At 36.1% G+C, this 19,436-nt stretch overlaps 2 protein-coding genes and 3 long non-coding RNA genes across 8 annotated transcripts in view; all 5 read right to left on the bottom strand.

Moving 5' to 3' along the window:
* Positions 1 to 4: 4 nt before the first annotated feature.
* LOC145548685 (C-type mannose receptor 2-like) overlaps positions 5 to 19,436 on the bottom strand; it is a 49,753-nt gene continuing 30,321 nt past the window's right edge. For 2 of the 4 annotated variants that reach the window (XM_081599585.1, XM_081599586.1), the window contains exon 5: positions 33 to 359. In XM_081599585.1, the coding sequence (XP_081455711.1) occupies positions 77 to 359 (283 nt within the window). In that variant the 3' untranslated portion in view covers positions 33 to 76. Of the gene's footprint in view, positions 360 to 19,436 lie in introns of all 4 variants that reach the window. The other 2 variants (XM_081599587.1, XM_081599588.1) reach the window with 2 other exon arrangements.
* Positions 2,540 to 5,403, bottom strand: LOC145548830 (uncharacterized). Its single transcript, XR_014084822.1, has 3 exons — positions 5,237 to 5,403; positions 4,792 to 5,025; positions 2,540 to 3,009 (listed from the first exon to the last, which is right to left on the bottom strand). It is a non-coding gene; the product is annotated as an uncharacterized LOC145548830 (long non-coding RNA).
* On the bottom strand, positions 8,079 to 10,192 carry LOC145548737 (uncharacterized). Its single transcript, XR_014084742.1, has 2 exons — positions 10,110 to 10,192; positions 8,079 to 10,026 (listed from the first exon to the last, which is right to left on the bottom strand). It is a non-coding gene; the product is annotated as an uncharacterized LOC145548737 (long non-coding RNA).
* LOC103480796 (receptor-type tyrosine-protein phosphatase H-like) lies at positions 10,576 to 17,376 on the bottom strand. Its single transcript, XM_081599912.1, has 10 exons — positions 17,073 to 17,376; positions 16,677 to 16,934; positions 16,261 to 16,518; positions 15,877 to 16,131; positions 13,387 to 13,644; positions 12,971 to 13,228; positions 12,584 to 12,841; positions 11,730 to 11,987; positions 10,701 to 10,958; positions 10,576 to 10,592 (listed from the first exon to the last, which is right to left on the bottom strand). The coding sequence occupies exons 1-10, from the start codon at positions 17,374 to 17,376 to the stop codon at positions 10,576 to 10,578; spliced, it is 2,382 nt and encodes a 793-aa protein (XP_081456038.1).
* On the bottom strand, positions 17,464 to 18,517 carry LOC145548519 (uncharacterized). Its single transcript, XR_014084521.1, has 3 exons — positions 18,269 to 18,517; positions 17,873 to 18,130; positions 17,464 to 17,714 (listed from the first exon to the last, which is right to left on the bottom strand). It is a non-coding gene; the product is annotated as an uncharacterized LOC145548519 (long non-coding RNA).

Here is a 19,436-nt window from a genome sequence, read left to right as displayed (position 1 = left end):
AGTTTGCTTAGAGACTGTAGTTGAGGGACCTCAGAAAATGACTACACCACAGTCATCTGTTGTGTAAAATTAAGGATTATTTATGACTGCTTAAGCAGCAGAAATGAGAAACATTACTTGGTTTGTAGCAGATGAATGGATAACTCAGGCTGCAGTTTTCATCTGACCATCTTCCAGAGTCACTAAATGATCCAGCAACACACTGATCACCAGAGGGATCGTTGGGCTCGCCATCCGCCCAGTATCGAAACAGAGAGTCGCTGCCATCAGACCACAGCTTTTCCCGATACAGTCCAATCCAAACAGTGCTGGAACCTATAAGGGTTCTGATGATTTCATTTTCTGTCTGATTTCGTACACTGGGAAGGAAAAACAATGTTAATAAGAAATCACATTAAATACAGTACACAAAGAAAAATAATCTGTTGGGTTTCCTTTGATTTTTCAGTTTCAAAACAAAAAAATTGCTTTTTTCAGTTCTTAGTACCTAAATGAAAAAAAAAAACTTGAAATTGAAAATAAAAAATCCACAGTGTTTGATTTTTGCTTCAGATATTAAATCTAAACTAAAATATACAGTTATTTATAAATATGTAAAATAGAAAATAATGAATGTCGACAAAAGACGACAACTATACAAGAAATTATTACACTTTAAAATATTAGTTGCTTTCTTGGAATGTTAAGTCAAATTTAATTATATTAGGATCATGAGCTCTCAAACAGATACGTTGACTCTTTAAACAAACAGTTCAAAGGTCATCAAGGGAGACTGGATTCCACACTAAACTCACACTCCACTCAAGAAGCAACATTTACGATTAATTCATTTCTCCCTCCTCTGTGTCATCCTTCCTGCTGTGATACATTCTGGGTTTTCTCATGTTCACTTGGATTCTTTCTGGTAGAATTTCTTCTGGGCCAAATTAGCCAACAGAAGAAATTGTGAACGATGATGTTGATTATCTGCGCTGTTTTAAAATTGTAGTCTGCCTGTAGTTTTAGCAATGGCAGCAGAGGAAGTTCTGTCCATGTTGGTCGCACTTCTTAATACTGAATTAACATTAACAGCCACCTTGTTTTGCTAGACCCTTGTCTCTTCACAATGTATGATGGCTGTTCTGTTACAACGGAGACAATTTCCGGTAAGCTTCATAGCATTGAACTGGCCCACAACATACGTCACTTACAAAGATTAGCGATAGGATAAAAGATAAAAAGAGTTCAAGCCTCCATGGAGATGAAAGTCATAGGCACCAGGCAGGTGGAGTTAAAAGGACTAAACTGGTTGAAGGCATTAGCCCTCATTAAAACTGACTGGTCAGTAAATGTGACAAGGTTGGAACACAAGAATCAGAAATCCTGAGGTAAAGATTCAAATCCTTGGCAACTGCTTCAAGAAAATTAATATTTATATGTATATGGGCAGCCCTCTTTCCAACCACACCATGCTACCACATAGTCTAAACTGAAATATCAAAAACTTACAGGTAGTGAGGAATTCAACAGTGGTGCTTTCATTTGTGCTTTTTCAAAGAAAAGCAGAAATGAAAATGACATCAAGCATAAGAAAAGTGACCAGTTGGTTGTTTTCTATAGGAGGATGTGTTAATTAAATTAAAAAGAGATAAAAAAAAAAAATCAGGTGGGAAAAAATATTGATAAGAATGACAGATACATGAAAAGAGGGAGAAAAGTATGAAAACAGATGAATTACCAACAATAACTCAGCAACAGAAAGAAAATGGAAAATAGCTGGCAGAAAGAAACAGTGCATTGATCTTAGTGCCAAAATAAACCAGGACCGAGTGTCTACAAAGACAAAGAATAACCGTACATTAACTTCTTAAAGTACAAAACAAAAACCCACAGGAAAATGTCTGGAATTCATGAACTACAATCCCTCTCTATATAGATTATTATGCATTAATTCAGATGTAAATGCTGTATTTTCCGCACTATAAGGCGCACCTAAAAACCTTCAATTTCTTCAAAAGCCGACAGTGCGCCTTATAATCCGGTGCGCCTTATATATGGACCAATACTGAGCCGCAACAGGTCTAGCAACTACGGTAAGCAGCCGCAGACTTAATTTTCACCGTAAAAGAAGAAGTGCGCGGTGCATGCTGGGATAGTTGTCAGAATGCTGGTTTGTTAATAAAGTTTGATAATACATTTAAAGCCAGGGGGCGGAGGGGCGGGGAAAGAGAGACAGAGACTGCGGCAGCAACGTGTCGGTTGGTCTGTTACCCAGAAAGCAGTTGGGCACAATATTGCAACACCAACACCGTGAGTGAAACAACCACTGGGGCAGACTACTATATGTAGTACTTGGGGATCACTACTTTACAAATGTGGATGTGTAATAATAGAGTACGGAACAAATTGGCAACCCGAATTGAAGCGTCTATTCTATGCGCCTTATAGTGCGGAAAATACGTCACTATGAATCCTTAGTTTTCTAATTCACATAAAGGTAGCAGTCACTTAAAACGTCACATTAGACGATGTGTTCATAAAAAGAGATTAGTTTAATAAACAGGCATCTGTATAAAAAGCAGGTAGAAAAAAATATTTAAAGGAAAGACTGATACACGGAAAGAAAAAACAAAGTATGACAGAAGATAAGAGTTACCAGAAATACAGGAATACAGCTCGCATAACTCAGCAACAGGAGTAACGGGAAGTAAATGGAAAACAGTAAGAAACAATGCACTGTTCTTCATGCCAAAACAAACCAGGACCAAGTGTTTACAAAGAGAAAGAATAACCCATCAACTTCTTTAATGACAAAACAAAAGCCCAGAGGAAAATGTCTGTAGAATTCATGAACCAGAGCTACAATACCTCTTTATATAGAGCGTTAGCATTAATGCAGTATTTGCTTTAATATACTGTCTTGTTATTACCTGGCAAGATCAACATAATTGTCACGGCAGAATTGCTGAGCTCCTGTCCAGGTTAGTGAAATGTCACTCAAAACATAGGATGGTGATCCACCTACTGTACCTGTAAATATATAGACAAGATGTTGAATAAGAAAATTAAAAGAAAATAATAATCTTTTTTATATATATATACAGTGGGGCAAAAAAGTATTTAGTCAGCCACCAATTGTGCAAGTTCTCCCACTTAAAAAGATGAGAGAGGCCTGTAATTTTCATCATAGATGTACCTCAACTATGAGAGACAAAAGGAGAAAAAAAAATCCAGAAAATCACATTTTCTGATTTTTAAAGAATTTATTGGCAATATATGGTGGAAAATAAGTATTTGGTCAGCTACAAACAAGCAAGATTTCTGGCTCTCACAGCCGTGTAACTTCTTCTGTAAGAGGCTCCTCTGTCCTCCACTTGTTACCTGTATTAATGGCACCTATTTGAACTCGTTATCAGTATAAAACACACCTGTCCACAACCTCAAACAGTCACACTCTAAACTCCACCATGGCCAAAACTAGAGAGCTGTCAAAGGACACCCGAAACAAAATTATAAACCTGCACCTAGCTGGGAATACTGAATCTGCAATAGGTAAACAGCTTGGTGTGAAGAAATCAACTGTGGGATCAATTATTAGAAAATGGAACACTTACAAGACCACTGATAATCTCCCTCGATCTGGGGCTCCACGCAAGATCACACCCCGTGGGGTCAAAATGATCACAAGAACGGTGAGCAAAAATCCAGAACCACACGGGGGAACATAGTGAATGACCTGCAGAGAGCTGGGACCAAAGTAACAAAGGCTACCATCAGTAACACACTACGCCGCCAGGGACTCAAACCTGCAGTGCCAGACGTGTCCCCCTGCTTAAGCCAGTACATGTCAAGGCCCGTCTCAAGTTTGCTAGAGAGCATTTGGATGATCCAGAAGATGACTGGGAGAATATCATATGGTCAGATGAAGCCAAAATAGAACTTTTTGGTCAAAACTCTACTCGTCGTGTTTGGAGGAGAATGAATGCTGAGTTGCATCCAAAGAACACCATACCTACTGTGAAGCATGGGGGTGGAAACATCATGCTTTAGGGCTGTTTTTCTGCCAAGGGACCAGGACGACTAATCCGTGTAAAGGAAAGAATGAATGGGGCCATGTATCGTCACATTTTGAGTGAAAACCTCCTTCCATCAACAAGGGCATTGAAGGTGAAACGTGGCTGGGTCTTTCAGCAGGACGATGATCCCAAACACACCACCCGGGTAACGAAGGAGTGGCTTCGTAAGAAGCATTTCAAGGTCCTGGAGTGGCCTAGCCAGTCTCCAGATGTCAACCCCATAGAAAATCTGTGGAGGGAATTGAAAGTCCGTGTTGTCCAGTGACAGCCCCAGAACATCACAGCTCTAGAGAAGATCTGCATGGAGGAATGGGCCAAAATACCACCAACAGTGTGTGAGAACCTTGTAAAGACTTACAGAAAACGTTTGATCTCTGTCATTGACCAACAAAGGGTATATAACAAAGTATTGAGATGAACTTTTGTTATTGACCAAATACTTATTTTTCACCATATTTTGCAAATAAATTCTTTAAAAATCAAAAAATGTGATTTTCTGGATTTTTTTTTTCTCCTTTTGTCTCTCATAGTTGAGGTACATCTATGATGAAATTTACAGGCCTCTCTCATCTTTTTAAGTGGGAGAACTTGCACAATTGGTGGCTGACTAAATACTTTTTTGCCCCACTGTATATATATATATATATATATATATATATATATATATATATATATATATATATATATATATATATATATATATATATATATGTTATATAATGTATAACACTCTTACCATTGTAGCACACAAACTGCATTGCTACCATGCACTGAATGTCATCCCATTGGCCCGGTGAGCTATCACTGGACCCATAAAACCTGACACAATGCTGTTGTCCATAATAATCGTCGGGTTGGCCAGGTTGCCAGTTCCTAAATGAATTTTCTCCAGGACCATAGAAGCTGCTGTCATCTAGGGACCATTTCCAGCTGTTCATTATGTCATCGTAGAGACCGATCCATGCCTTGCCTAAATAATAAAAAAAACATGTTTATAAAAATTAAAAGCTTCAGTGAAGCATGTTTATAGTCACATATGATAAAACTTACACTTGTATAAAAAAATAAGGTAATTTTATTTATATAGCACATTTTCAGCAACAGGACAATTCAAAGTGCTTGAAATGTGGGGTTTGTGATTATATTTATGTTGTTCACCTATTTTCAAATTAAAAACTCACCTGTATAATTTGAGCTGGTATGTAGAAAGTTATCAACATCAGCTGTGCTTTCAATGGTGGCCATATCAGTGTAGTCCCGTCTGCAGACACTCTGAGCTTCTGTCCATGTGAGCGAAGTGTTCACAAAGTAGTACTGATGGTTTTGGGTGCTAGCAACACTGAGCAGGGCACCTGAAATAAAACCCATTAAACTTTAACAGCATTGAATTACAGGCATTGCATTAATCTTCCTTATTTCTTCCAAGTCTTCTTTCTGTGGAAAATGTCAGCAAAAATAGTGATTAAAAGCATTTGATTATTATTAGCGTATCCAAGTGACAAGATATGGAGAGTTAAGTTTTCTTCAGCGAGAGTCACTGTCTATTAACTTCAGGTCTAAAAGTTGTTCGTCCTAAAATCTTTCTAGAATTTTATTTTATGCAATATCCATGATTTGTGTAGATTAAAAGGATTTATATTTATTGAACATGGTAAACAGGAACCAGAAAGTAACTTTCATAGCTGGTTTGCAGTGTTAAGGTAAGGTAAAGGCAATTTTATTTATATAGCACATTTTCAGCAACAAGGCAATACAAAGTGCTTTACAGGACTTAAAAGGAAATACAAACAAAATAACAAACCAAAGCTAAAATAATCTAATGTTGATCTAAAGTATGTAAACTAGGAGCTCCTGTTCAGGGTTGCCATTTCTGGGTTAATACATTTAGAATATGCTAGTTTTAAAACTTAACACATCTTGATTGAAATAGCCTAAATATAGTTTTAAAATTAATAACTTATTCTGGCCTATTGACCTTTATTTTACCTGTAGTTACAGCAGATCGTTTGCTAAGATCATTTAATCTGCCCTTTGTGTGTCTGGGAAACAATCAGGAGAAGTTCCAGCTTTTCACACTGATCTGTGAAAAGCCATAAAACAGCAGGAGTTCAGGAGAAGCTCTGCTTCCACTTTGTTTAGATAAAGATGACAACTGGTGTTTGATCTTGTAAACAAATTGCAGGGAGTTTCTAACTTTAAACAGCTCCTGGTTGGATGAGCAGAGATACGCCTTATTTGAAAAACTTAAAGACAGGAATACGCCTTTACTATAAAACTTTCTGCATAGGAGAAACAAATTAGATTTGCTCTCGCAATTCTCCAAAGACGTCTTTGCTTTACTATCTTTAGTCTTTTTCTCTCTCAGGTAAATTCGTGTTGTTTGTGCTCTGAGGTTTCCGATGTTTTGTGATGTGCTTTTCTGGTGATAGTATGCATCTGTCTTGAATAAATGCTGATTATTGTGACGCTGTTATCTCTGCGTGATCTCAGTCTTTGTGCACAGCATTTTTCTGAATCGGGGCATAAGAGAGGATATAACGAGTCAAAAGGTTTTTAAAGTTATAGAATTTTTTTCTCTCTTAATAGTTGGAAGAACAGGAGCTTGAAAAATAGTTTAACAATGTTGATCCAGAAGTTTCTACTGTTCTTCTGGTCTCTGCATCTAAATAGTGAGCACTCTACAGTTTCTGATGAAATAAACTAAAGAGTGACTAATCTAATTCCTTTTCTGGGTTAAAAGTGAGCACGCCACAGTTTCTAAATGATGATGGTGTAGTATTGGTCTAGGTAGTGAATACTCCAGTTTCTAAAAAGTAAGCTAAATTCTAAGTTTGTTCTAAATCCTTTTTTTTTTTAATGCCAGAATAATGAAAGAGAAATAGATTTTTGTAGTTGTCTTCAAGTTTAAGTTACTATAATGTTAAACTATTAGAGAAACACCAGCTGAGGACGCTTTAACATTTGTAAACCAATATTAGAGTTATACGGAGGTAAATCTGTGGATGTATTTTAAACACACTATTTACTTAATGACATCCTGGAAAAATGGAAACAAGTCGGTCAAAATCAGAGGAACAGAATAAACAAATCTGGTTCATCTGGTAAAATTTCCAGATGCCTGAAAGTGCCAACTTCATCTTCAAAGTAAACAAGTACATGCAAGTCTTGGCATCATTTGAATAGTCGGCCATCACAGGTTAGGAGGTAGAAGGGACTCCTAGAATCAAACATGATCTGCTACAAAATTTGGATATTAGCTTCAGAACAAAAGCTAAAGATCTTGTAAGGATGCTTAAAAAAGCTGCTCTGGACTTTCCTAAGTGAATCGAGTACGTCGTCAATACTGAGGTGAAAGTGCTAATCACATAAGCCAGAATAAGATACCAACCTGTGAGCCCAAACAGGATCAGCCTGTAAGCCATCAGCGAAAGCTTGAGAAAAAATAAAGTATCCAGATAATATCTTCTAAATCCAAACACTAAGAATGTATTTCACAACTTATACAAGCTAATGAAGTACAACAAAATCTTGAGATGTGCAGCATGTTTATAGGTATTTGAGGTGGGTGTGGCAGTTACCAGCATCTGACAGTACAAGAATGAGGATGAGCATAGTTCTAAGAAAACAACACCAGAGTTCATAGAAATTCACTTTGCAGTAAAAGGCTTTTTTTTTTTCTAAATCAAAAGTCTATTTCCAATATTATAATTTGTGAGACTAAAAAGTCATGCAAGCAGGTGGTCAGGAAACAGGAGATTGTACTCTGCTTGTTTTCACTCAATGCCAAACTTCTAATAAAAGTTAGTTCCTGTCATCTGTAGAAATATTCAGATTATTTTGCAGCTTTCTGGGTGTATCAGAGGTGAACAAGAAACTTTGTACAAAATTGGAAAAATGCTTAAATCCGTGGCGTGAGAACGATCTCGAAGAAAACAAAATAAATTGAGTCGTTATAAAATGTAGAAAAGAGAAAAAATGTCAAACACATTTTTATCATGGGAGAAATAATTTGACAAAATAATGTCTGGTGAAGTTGTTTCATTTGTTGCAGTGAAATAGTTGGGAGATCCAAACAGAAAGCTGAAGAAGGTGGAAGGAAAGAACACATATTTTATTTAGAAGCTTAGAAAATCTATAGAAGGTAGTTAATATTTTAAAATAACAGAGAAAAAATAATGACACTGACATTGAACAATTAAGTCTAATGTAACCAGGCAACCAACTTTGAACAGCAAATTTAATTATGATTTAAACATAGAAAGAAACAGATGAGTATTATCTAAACAATGAAGTATCTCTGAAAATCCAAATAAAGTATTGTTTTTCCACAATAAAGCTCTCTAAAATGTAAAAGAAAGAAGACTATAGTGAAACAGAAAACAGACACATTAACAAACAAAAAAGGACATTTTTAAATTAAGCTTTAAATCATCATTGGTTGAGTGAACAAGCAAGACGACGACGTCAGAGTCAAATCTGCGCAGATTATCTCAGCATAAATCTGAGTTTATCTTAGCCAGCATTTCCTTGTTCTTCACATTGAACTTCCTGACAAACTACATTCTTCATCTAAACAAACAAAACATTTTTCACTGACCGGAATACCAATCGCCCCTTTATAAAAAGCATAAGGTTGTTTTGTGAGGGTAAAATAAAAGCATTTCACCCTCATGTGGTTTTCAAACGTTCTACATTTGAAAAAACCTGCGAAAAAAAATTCCCATAGAGGCACAGGTATAATCTAAGAGTTTCTAAGAGACAAATTTGCATTTTTTATTTTTTTGGGGGGGATTCCTTATTTTCATAAATCTAATAAATTTACAGAATATTAAAAAATTATGTTGACAGAATATAAACAGAATAAAAACTAACTTCAAACAGTTTGCATCAAATCCTTGTGTTAAAATATACTCAAAATATTTTTAATTACCTTGACTAACGTTTCCATATTAGAGATGTTATAAACAAAGGTTGGTTTTATTTCTGTTTTCACACTGAGCTTAGCTTTGGTTTGATCACCGAGTCCTATTATTAATTATTTGCAATTAAATCATATTATAAAGCATAAAGTTAATAGTGTTTCAATTGTGTGCCACCTGTTCTTCAGAGTAATAGAATAAGGAGCAGAAACTCAAAGATGAACACATTTTACACATTGGGTTATGCTGTCTCCTAAATCTGTCATGAGTTCAGCTGAGCTTTCTGAGAAACTGTTCGTGACGCTAAGAACCAGAGGTAACAATAATACACTGAAAGGAATGAGTTACAGGAAATACCCGTTTTAAAAACGGTTTCTGAGTACAGCTTTGGCATGCATTTCAAATAGTTTTAAAGAACTCCCTTTACCTCATACGACCTGCATGTCACATCGCGTTTTTGGTTATCACTGTCGGGACCAAAATATTGAACTCTGTGAAATCTGTGGTAAATACCTACACCGCCACCTGGTGGTGGGGGATCAGAATTTCACATTCACGTAATGGCCAAGGGAGCTAAATGGAGCCGTTCTGACTAAAGTTTTGCTTCTTCTTACTTTTACTTTGTTCATATCACCACATATCTAAGCTTTTTTCTTTCAGGTTTTTTCAAGCTTCTGTATATAGTGTTTCGCCTAAGACTATTTTTTAATAAAAGTAACCAATTCACTGATTCCTAAAACTGTATATAGAGGCAACACAATCATAGAAAAAAAAATGTACACAAATGATTAATGAAAATAGAAGATATTCTTAATTGAGTTATTGGTAAACAAAAATAGATTAAAATTTCTCACAAAAGAAAATCAAATCTGTAAAATGACAACATCCCAGCATTATGAAATTAGTACATAAAATAAACCTCATGCAATTTCAGGGAAAGGAAAGAACGTTGCAGATGAATGATCCAGAATTTGATTCCATCGGTGATTTCATGATTTCGAAGAAACATTTTTCAGAGTAAACTGTGGCGGCAGATTATATTCTCTGAAGAGCTGGATTGAAAAACACATATATGAGTAAAAGGTTAAAATAGACACAAATAGATATAAAAAAGTCAAAATAGATACTAGCTCACCTCTATCAAAGCATCTTCTAGCTCTGATTCCGTCATTGTCCTGGGAAGCTTCAACCTCAGATTAAATCCCAAAACATAATCTGTTGATAACAAAAATTATACATTTATAATCCACTAATATAAATCTATTAAATTGCAGATTGATAACAGTAATGCAATATTTGTTTTTGAGAAAAATTCAAACTTTAATATTTTTATATGACAAAAAATGTCCAAGTAGGGAGAAAAAAAATAATACTAAAAAAGTATGTTTATTTACTCACTTGGCCCTGTTTGTTGGTCAATGAAGTTTCAAGTTTCAAGCAAAATGGTTTTGTTGACATGAAAAGAAAAAAAGAAAATCAATGAAACAATATTGGGGTGATTTCATATTTTAATTTTCTTGTAATTTCAAGGAAAGAACAGAAAGACATAATAATTGCAGGTGTTTCAAAATAAGACTTTGGTCAATCTTTTCTAGTTTTACTCATAATTCAAAAAGTTCTACAGTGAAATGCAACCCATTAAAACCACTGCAAATTCGAATTTATGTGAAAAATAAAGTAAATTTGTTGCACACCATTAAGTGTCCAGTAGATTTAAGTATCTTACCAGTAGTTGCAAGTATGCTGACTCCACTGCTTCTGACATTGTCAAACACAGAGAACAGGGTGAATGTGTAGTTTGTCCGAGCGGTCAGAGATGTGACTGTGTGTTTCACTGGTCCGTCTCCATCTGGTGAACTGATGTTTGTCTCTGTGCCGTTAAACTGCAGAACAAAGCTGATGTTGATGGCGACTTTATTCCATCGCAGAGTGATGCTGGTCTCATTTTGTTCTGATGCTCTGAAGCCTTTGGCATTTTTAGGCGCTAAAACAAATAAAGTCAAATAATTTATTCAAAACCTTTATCCTCCAAAAGTTTACATTTATAAACAATATTGTGATGATGAGAGTTCCACAATCATAAAACAAATAATAATTCTATTAGGAACATTTCCAAGTCAAGTAATGTTATTTGATCAAATTCTAATATAAGAAATCAAATCTGTTAAAGTAAAACAAACATTTATCATGTTCAAATGCTGAAGCATGAAATAAAGTTCAGGGATCAGATGATTTTCAGGTTTACTGTTTGAATGAAGAGAGTTTGACTGGACCATTAAATGAGCAATAGATTTAAGAATATTTAGCTTTTTGCAAAATGATATAAATACATACTCATGTAATAAAGACTGGCTAAAATGGCCAAATTATATGTTTGCATTTGAGTCTCGTTAGTCTTTTCATATTTGAGCCACGATTGTCTCAAAGCTTTGTTAATATGTTTATATTGAACATTGAATTTATTTACACTAAAGTTTAAAAAACTTATTGTTCAACATTCTGCTTGATGGCTGTTTGCTCTTGGCTTTTATTTAAAATTTTTAAAATTCAAATGCTATTAATTTATTTTTTACCCTTATAAATTAATGTTCTGGCTCATAGTGTTACTTCCTCAATGCACGTGACATTAGGCAATGTAGTCCCATAAAAAAGAAGACGTGTGTGACGTTACCAAGTTTGAACCTGATTTTCAAGATTTTGGAGGAAAAACCATTTGCCGTGGTTGTGCATGAATTTCTGTACTTTATATTCATACCAGTGACTGCAGTAAATTGTACTCCACTGCTTCTGACGTTCTCAAACACAGAGAAGAGAGTGAATGTGTATCTGGTTCCTGCAGTCAGAGATGAAACTGTGTGGTTCACTGGTCCATCTCCATCTGGTGCTCTGATGAATGTCTGAATGCCTTTAAACTGGAGAACAAAGCTGGTGCTGTTGTTGATTTTATTCCACTGCAGAGTGATGCTGCTCTCATCTTGATCTGATGACCTGAAGCCTTGTGCAGTTTTAGGAGCTGAGACAAAAGAGGAAAAAGGAGGTCAATTTAATTATTTCAAAATGTTCATCCTCCAAAAGATAATATTCTAAAACAATATTGTGACGATGATGAAACAACATGTCCTAAAATCTTAAACCAGAAAATAATTTAGTTTAAAAAAAATCCTAATCAACTAGCAATATTTTATAAAACTCTAATATAAGATATCAAATTGGGTAAAGTAAAACCTACTGCTATGTTCAAATGCTAATGCATAAAATAGTTGATTTTGAGTTTTGCCTTTGATTCAAATGTTGATTTTCAAACACCAGAACTGCTTCCATCATATCATGTACACAAATGTAATGAAGGCTTTTCTATAACCAGATTAAATGATTTTGCTCAAATGGCCAAACAATGTTTGCATTTAAGTCTTATTTGCAGTCTTTTCATACTGTAGCCTTGGTTGTCTCAATGTAATATCTAAAAATAAATGTAACAAAACATTGATTTTCATCACATTAGATAAGTTTAAAACTGCTTGTTCAATATGTTTTTGCACATCACATATGAAAAAAAAATTCAGCAATTACTCAAGAACTGTGATTATGAAATTATGGTCATTTTCTTACCTGTTGCAGCTTCAAACTGTACTCCGCTGCTTCTGACGTTCTCAAACACAGAGAAGAGAGTGAATGTATATCTGGTTCCAGCAGTGAGAGATGAGACTGTGTAGTTCACTGGTCCATCTCCATCTGGTGCTCTGATGAATGTCTCTGATCCATTAAACTGGAGAACAAAGCTGGTGCTGTTGTTGATTTTATTCCACTGCAGAGTGATGCTGCTCTCATCTTGATCTGATGCTCTCAAAGCTTCGACATTTGTAGGAGCTGAAACAAAAACATAAAAATTTAACTCAAGTAAATTCCATAAAATCATTGGTAAACTGAAATGCTTGAAGTGTAAGAAATGAGATATAGATCAAATATTGTTTAATGTTAAGGTCACAGTTATCTTACCAGTTGCAACTGTGATGTTTACAGCACTGCTTCTAACATTCATAAACACACGGTACAGTATGAATGTATATCTGGTTCCAGCAGTGAGAGATGTGACTGTATGTGTCACTGGTCCATCTCCATCTGGTGAACTGATGTTTGTCTCTGTGCCATTAAACTGGAGAACAAAGCTGGTGCTGTTGTCTCCTTTATTCCACTGCAGAGTGATGCTGCTCTCATTTTGTTCTGATGCTCTGAAACCCTCTGCATTTTCAGGAGCTGAGAACAACAATGAGATTTAGATGTGATTCAACATTGAGTCAGTGACTGTGTCCAACTCCAAGTTCAAGGTGAAACATTCAGATCCTCGTTCACAGCTTACAAACATCACTAATGTAAAGTTTCCTTTGAAACTTTGATGAAAATAAATCTCTCACCAGTCACTGCAGCAATGCTGACTCCACTGCTTCTGATGCTCTCAAACACAGAGAAGAGAGTGAATGTGTATCTGGTTCCAGCAGTGAGAGATGAAACTGTCAGAAGTAATGGTTGTTGTCCAGCAGGTGGTGCTATATTCAACTCTGTTTCATTATATTGGAGGATGAAGCTGACATTGTTATTGACAACATCCCACTGCAGAGTGATGCTGGTCTCATCCTGTCTCAGTGATGTGAAGCTTTCTGCATCTTGGGGAGCTGAAAGAAAAGAATATGAGTTAAATTATGTATTCAGTTCATTGGTGGTGAAGTGACCTACTCAAAATCATCAGCAATTAATGTCAAAGAAAAATTGTTGACTTTGGTTGTTAATAAATTAATGTATGTGTATCTTACCAGTGACAGCAGCAAGTAGTACTCCACTGCTTCTGACGTTCTCAAACACAGAGAAGAGAGTGAATGTATATCTGGTTCCAGCAGTGAGAGATGAAACTGTGTGGTTCACTGGTCCGTCTCCATCTGGTGCTCTGATGAATGTCTCTGATCCGTTAAACTGGAGAACAAAGCTGGTGCTGTTGTTGATTTTATTCCACTGCAGAGTGATGCTGCTCTCATCTTGATCTGATGCTCTCACAGCTTCTGTGTTTCTTGGAGCTAAAAAAGAAGAGGAATCCATTAGAAAGCTAAAAAATATGGTTTACCTGATGGTTTTATAGCTAATTTAAAAATGCAAAGTCTTCGATGCACAAATATTCAGCATCTATGGTAATAATTAATTTCTTTTTGGTCTTCTTGACTGCTGTTAAAAAAATTTTGCCGATGTAAAATAAACCAATTTCATGTATGTTGTATTAATGAGGAGCACTCCGTCCTACATCCATTTTAGTCATTCTGCATCCTCTTCACACTCCTCAATCAATTTTAAACACGTTCAAGACCATTTGTAGATCTTTATAGAAATGCTGGCTTAAAATTACATAAAGGTAATTTTAAAATCTTTACCAGTAACAGCTTCAAGTTGTACTCCACTGCTTCTGATGCTCTCAAACACAGAGAAGAGAGTGAATGTATATCTGGTTCCAGCAGTGAGAGATGAAACTGTGTAGTTCACTGGTCCGTCTCCATCTGGTGCTCTGATGAATGTCTCTGATCCGTTAAACTGGAGAACAAAGCTGGTGCTGTTGTTGATTTTATTCCACTGCAGAGTGATGCTGCTCTCATCTTGATCTGATGCTCTCACAGCTTCTGTGTTTCTTGGAGCTAAAAAAGAAGAGGAATCCATTAGTAAGCTAAAAAATTTGGTTTACCTGATGGTTTTATTGCTAATTTAAAGATGCATAGTCTTCAATCCAACACCTCTTCAGCAGAAATAGGTAATTTCTTTGTGGTCTTCTTGATTGCTGTTAAACATCTGTTGTTGCTGTAAAATTAGATAATTTTATGTTTGCTGTATTAGTAGTTTATGAACTGAGGAGAGTTTCATCCTCCATCCATTTTAGTCATTCTGCATGCTCTCCATAGTCTTCAATCAATTTTAAACAATGAATCTTACAATTCTTTGCTTTTATTTAATAAATAAATCATTTTTAAACGTTGCCAAGTCTTCCAAAATAATCCAGCCATATCTTGGTTTAATAAATTTCCGTGTGAATGGTGTTAGTTTTCACACCCAGTTTTACTGACCTGCAGGTGCATTATTTCTGAATTTGGCTTCTTATATTGAATCATTTTAAAAATTCATTAAAATGTATATTTTTTCCAAACTTTTCCCACAAAATATGTTCTTACATTTAAAATTGATGTCATGTCATGTACAACACCATTTGCAGAACTGCACAGAGATACCTTGTTAAAATCACATAGAGATCATATTAAACTACCCACCTGTTGCAGCTTCAAGTTGTACTCCACTGCTTCTGACGTTCTCAAACACAGAGAAGAGAGTGAATGTGTATCTGGTTCCAGCAGTGAGAGATGAAACTGTGTAGTTCACTGGTCCGTCTCCATCTGGTGCTCTGATGAATGTCTCTGATCCGTTAAACTGGAGAACAAAGCTGGTGCTGTTGTTGATTTTATTCCACTGCAGAGTGATGCTGCTCTCATCTTGATCTGATGCTCTCACAGCTTCTGTGTTTCTTGGAGCTAAAATAGAGGAAGAATTAATTAGTAAGCTGATAACTTTGGTATACCTGATGGTTTTATAGCTAATTTAAAAATGCATAGTCTTCAATGCACAAATATTCAGCATCTATGGTAATAATGAATTTCTTTTTGGTCTTCTTGACTGCTGTTAAAAAAATTTGCTGATGTAAAATTAACCAATTTCATGTATGTTGTATTAATGAGGAGCACTCCGTCCTACATCCATTTTAGTCATTCTGCATCCTCTTCATAGTCCTCAATCAATTTTAAATATGTACAAGGCCATTTGCAGATCAATACAGAAATTCTTCATTAAAAATCACATAGGGATTATCTTAAAATCCTTACCAGTAACAGCTTCAAATTGTACTCCACTGCTTCTGACGTTCTCAAACACAGAGAAGAGAGTGAATGTGTATCTGGTTCCAGCAGTGAGAGATGAAACTGTGTGGTTCACTGGTCCGTCTCCATCTGGTGCTCTGATGAATGTCTCTGATCCGTTAAACTGGAGAACAAAGCTGGTGTTGTTGATTTTATTCCACTGCAGAGTGATGCTGCTCTCATCTTGATCTGATGCTCTCAAAGCTTCGACATTTGTAGGAGCTGAGACAAAAACATAAAAATTTAACTCAAGTAAATTCCATAAAATCATTGGTAAACTGAAATGCTTGAAGTGTAAGAAATGAGATATAGATCAAATATTGTTTAATGTTAAGGTCACAGTTATCATACCAGTAGCAATGGTGATGTTTACAGCACTGCTTCTAACATTCATAAACACACGGTACAGTATGAATGTATATCTGGTTCCAGCAGTGAGAGATGTGACTGTATGTGTCACTGGTCCATCTCCATCTGGTGAACTGATGTTTGTCTCTGTGCCATTAAACTGGAGAACAAAGCTGGTGCTGTTGTCTCCTTTATTCCACTGCAGAGTGATGCTGCTTTCATTTTGTTCTGATGCTCTGAAACCCTCTGCATTTTCAGGAGCTGAGAACAACAATGAGATTTAGATGTGATTCAACATTGAGTCAGTGACTGTGTCCAACTCCAAGTTCAAGGTGAAACATTCAGATCCTCGTTCACAGCTTACAAACATCACTAATGTAAAGTTTCCTTTGAAACTTTGATGAAAATAAATCTCTCACCAGTCACTGCAGCAATGCTGACTCCACTGCTTCTGATGCTCTCAAACACAGAGAAGAGAGTGAATGTGTATCTGGTTCCAGCAGTGAGAGATGAAACTGTCAGAAGTAATGGTTGTTGTCCAGCAGGTGGTGCTATATTCAACTCTGTTTCATTATATTGGAGGATGAAGCTGACATTGTTATTGACAACATCCCACTGCAGAGTGATGCTGCTCTCATCCTGTCTCAGTGATGTGAAGCTTTCTGCATCTTGGGGAGCTGAAAGAAAAGAATATGAGTTAAATTATGTATTCAGTTCATTGGTGGTGAAGTGACCTACTCAAAATCATCAGCAATTAATGTCAAAGAAAAATTGTTGATTTTGGTTGTTAATAAATTAATGTACTTGTATCTTACCAGTGACTGCAGTAAGTTGTACTCCACTGCTTCTGACGTTCTCAAACACAGATATTAGAGTGAATGTGTATCTGGTTCCAGCAGTGAGAGATGAAACTGTGTAGTTCACTGGTCCATCTCCATCTGGTGCTCTGATGAATATCTCTGATCCGTTAAACTGGAGAACAAAGCTGGTGCTGTTGATTTTATTCCACTGCAGAGTGATGCTGCTCTCATCTTGATCTGATGCTCTCAAAGCTTCGACATTTGTAGGAGCTGAAACAAAAACATAAAAATTTAACTCAAGTAAATTCCATAAAATCATTGGTAAACTAAAATGCTTGAAGCGTAAGAAATGAGATATAGATCAAATATTGTTTAATGTTAAGGTCACAGTTATCATACCAGTAGCAATGGTGATGTTTACAGCACTGCTTCTAACATTCATAAACACACGGTACAGTATGAATGTATATCTGGTTCCAGCAGTGAGAGATGTGACTGTATGTGTCACTGGTCCATCTCCATCTGGTGAACTGATGTTTGTCTCTGTGCCGTTAAACTGGAGAACAAAGCTGGTGCTGTTGTCTCCTTTATTCCACTGCAGAGTGATGCTGCTTTCATTTTGTTCTGATGCTCTGAAACCCTCTGCATTTTCAGGAGCTGAGAACAACAATGAGATTTAGAAGTGATTCAACATTGGGTCAGAGATTGTGTCCAACTCCAAGTTCAAGGTGAAACATTCAGATCCTCGTTCACAGCTTACAAACATCACTAATGTAAAGTTTCCTTTGAAACTTTGATGAAAATAAATCTCTCACCAGTCACTGCAGCAATGCTGACTCCACTGCTTCTGATGCTCTCAAACACAGAGAAGAGAGTGAATGTGTATCTGGTTCCAGCAGTGAGAGATGAAACTGTCAGAAGTACTGGTTGTTGTCCAGCAGGTGGTGCTATATTCAACTCTGTTTCATTATATTGGAGGATGAAGCTGACATTGTTATTGACAACATCCCACTGCAGAGTGATGCTGGTCTCATCCTGTCTCAGTGAAGTGAAGCTTTCTGCATTTTGGGGAGCTGAAAGAAAAGAATATGTGATAAATTACGTCTTCAGTTCATTGGTGGTGAAGTGACCTTCTCAAAATCATCAGCAATTAATGTCAAAGAAAAATTATTGACTTTGGTTGTTAATAAATTAATGTATGTGTATCTTACCAGTGACAGCAGCAAGTAGTACTCCACTGCTTCTGACGTTCTCAAACACAGAGAAGAGAGTGAATGTATATCTGGTTCCAGCAGTGAGAGATGAAACTGTGTGGTTCACTGGTCCATCTCCATCTGGTGCTCTGATGAATGTCTCTGATCCGTTAAACTGGAGAACAAAGCTGGTGCTGTTGTTGATTTTATTCCACTGCAGAGTGATGCTGCTCTCATCTTGATCTGATGCTCTGAAGGCTTCTGTGTTTACAGGAGCTGAGAACAGGTTGGAAAAAATAGTCAAATTTCTTCACAATCTTTATCCTCCGAAAAATATTGTGATGATGGTACAAGATTTCCAAAAATCTGAATATCTGATTTTTAAAAGATTCAAAACAAGTAGTTATATCTTATCAATTTCTAATCTAAGAATGAATCTAAGAAAGATGAAAAGGTGAAAGTTAAAGATTAACATATTACAATTACAATATCTTACCAGTGACCACAGCAATGCTGACTCCACTGCTTCTGACGTTCTCAAACACAGAGAAGAGAGTGAATGTGTATCTGGTTCCAGCAGTGAGAGATGAAACTGTGTAGTTCACTGGTCCATCTCCATCTGGTGCTCTGATGAATGTCTCTGATCCGTTAAACTGGAGAACAAAGCTGGTGCTGTTGTTGATTTTATTCCACTGCAGAGTGATGCTGCTCTCATCTTGATCTGATGCTCTCACAGCTTCTGTGTTTCTTGGAGCTAAAAAAGAAGAGGAATCAATTAGTAAGCTAAAAAATTTGGTATACCTGATGGTTTTATTGCTAATTTAAAGATGCATAGTCTTCAATCCAACACCTGTTCAGCAGAAATAGGTAATTTCTTTGTGGTCTTCTTGATTGCTGTTAAACATCTGTTGTTGCTGTAAAATTAGATAATTTTATGTTTGCTGTATTAGTAGTTTATGAACTGAGGAGAGTTTCATCCTCCATCCATTTTAGTCATTCTGCATGCTCTCCATAGTCTTCAATCAATTTTAAACAATGAATCTTACAATTCTTTGATTTAATTTAATAAAGAAATCATTTTTAAACATTGCCAAGTCTTCCAAAATAATCCAGCCATATCTTGGTTTAATAAATTTCCGTGTGAATGGTGTTAGTTTTCACAACCAGTTTTACTGACCTGCAGGTG

This window comes from Poecilia reticulata, chromosome 18 (genome assembly GCF_904066995.2).
Source record: "Poecilia reticulata chromosome 18, P_reticulata-male-v2, whole genome shotgun sequence".
Classification (NCBI taxonomy): domain Eukaryota; kingdom Metazoa; phylum Chordata; class Actinopteri; order Cyprinodontiformes; family Poeciliidae; genus Poecilia; species Poecilia reticulata.
This window is presented reverse-complemented; position numbering and strand designations above follow the sequence as displayed.

Excerpts from the sequence above, each read along its gene's own strand:
- LOC103480796 (XM_081599912.1), bottom strand. The coding sequence starts at position 17,376 with ATGATTTTATGGAATTTACTTGAGTTAAATTTTTATGTTTTTGTTTCA. Across the intron at positions 16,519-16,676 it reads CAGCATTGCTGCAGTGACTG|CTCCTGAAAATGCAGAGGGT; the intron begins GTGAGAGATTTA and ends TGTTGTTCTCAG. Across the intron at positions 10,959-11,729 it reads ACAATTTACTGCAGTCACTG|CGCCTAAAAATGCCAAAGGC; the intron begins GTATGAATATAA and ends TATTTGTTTTAG.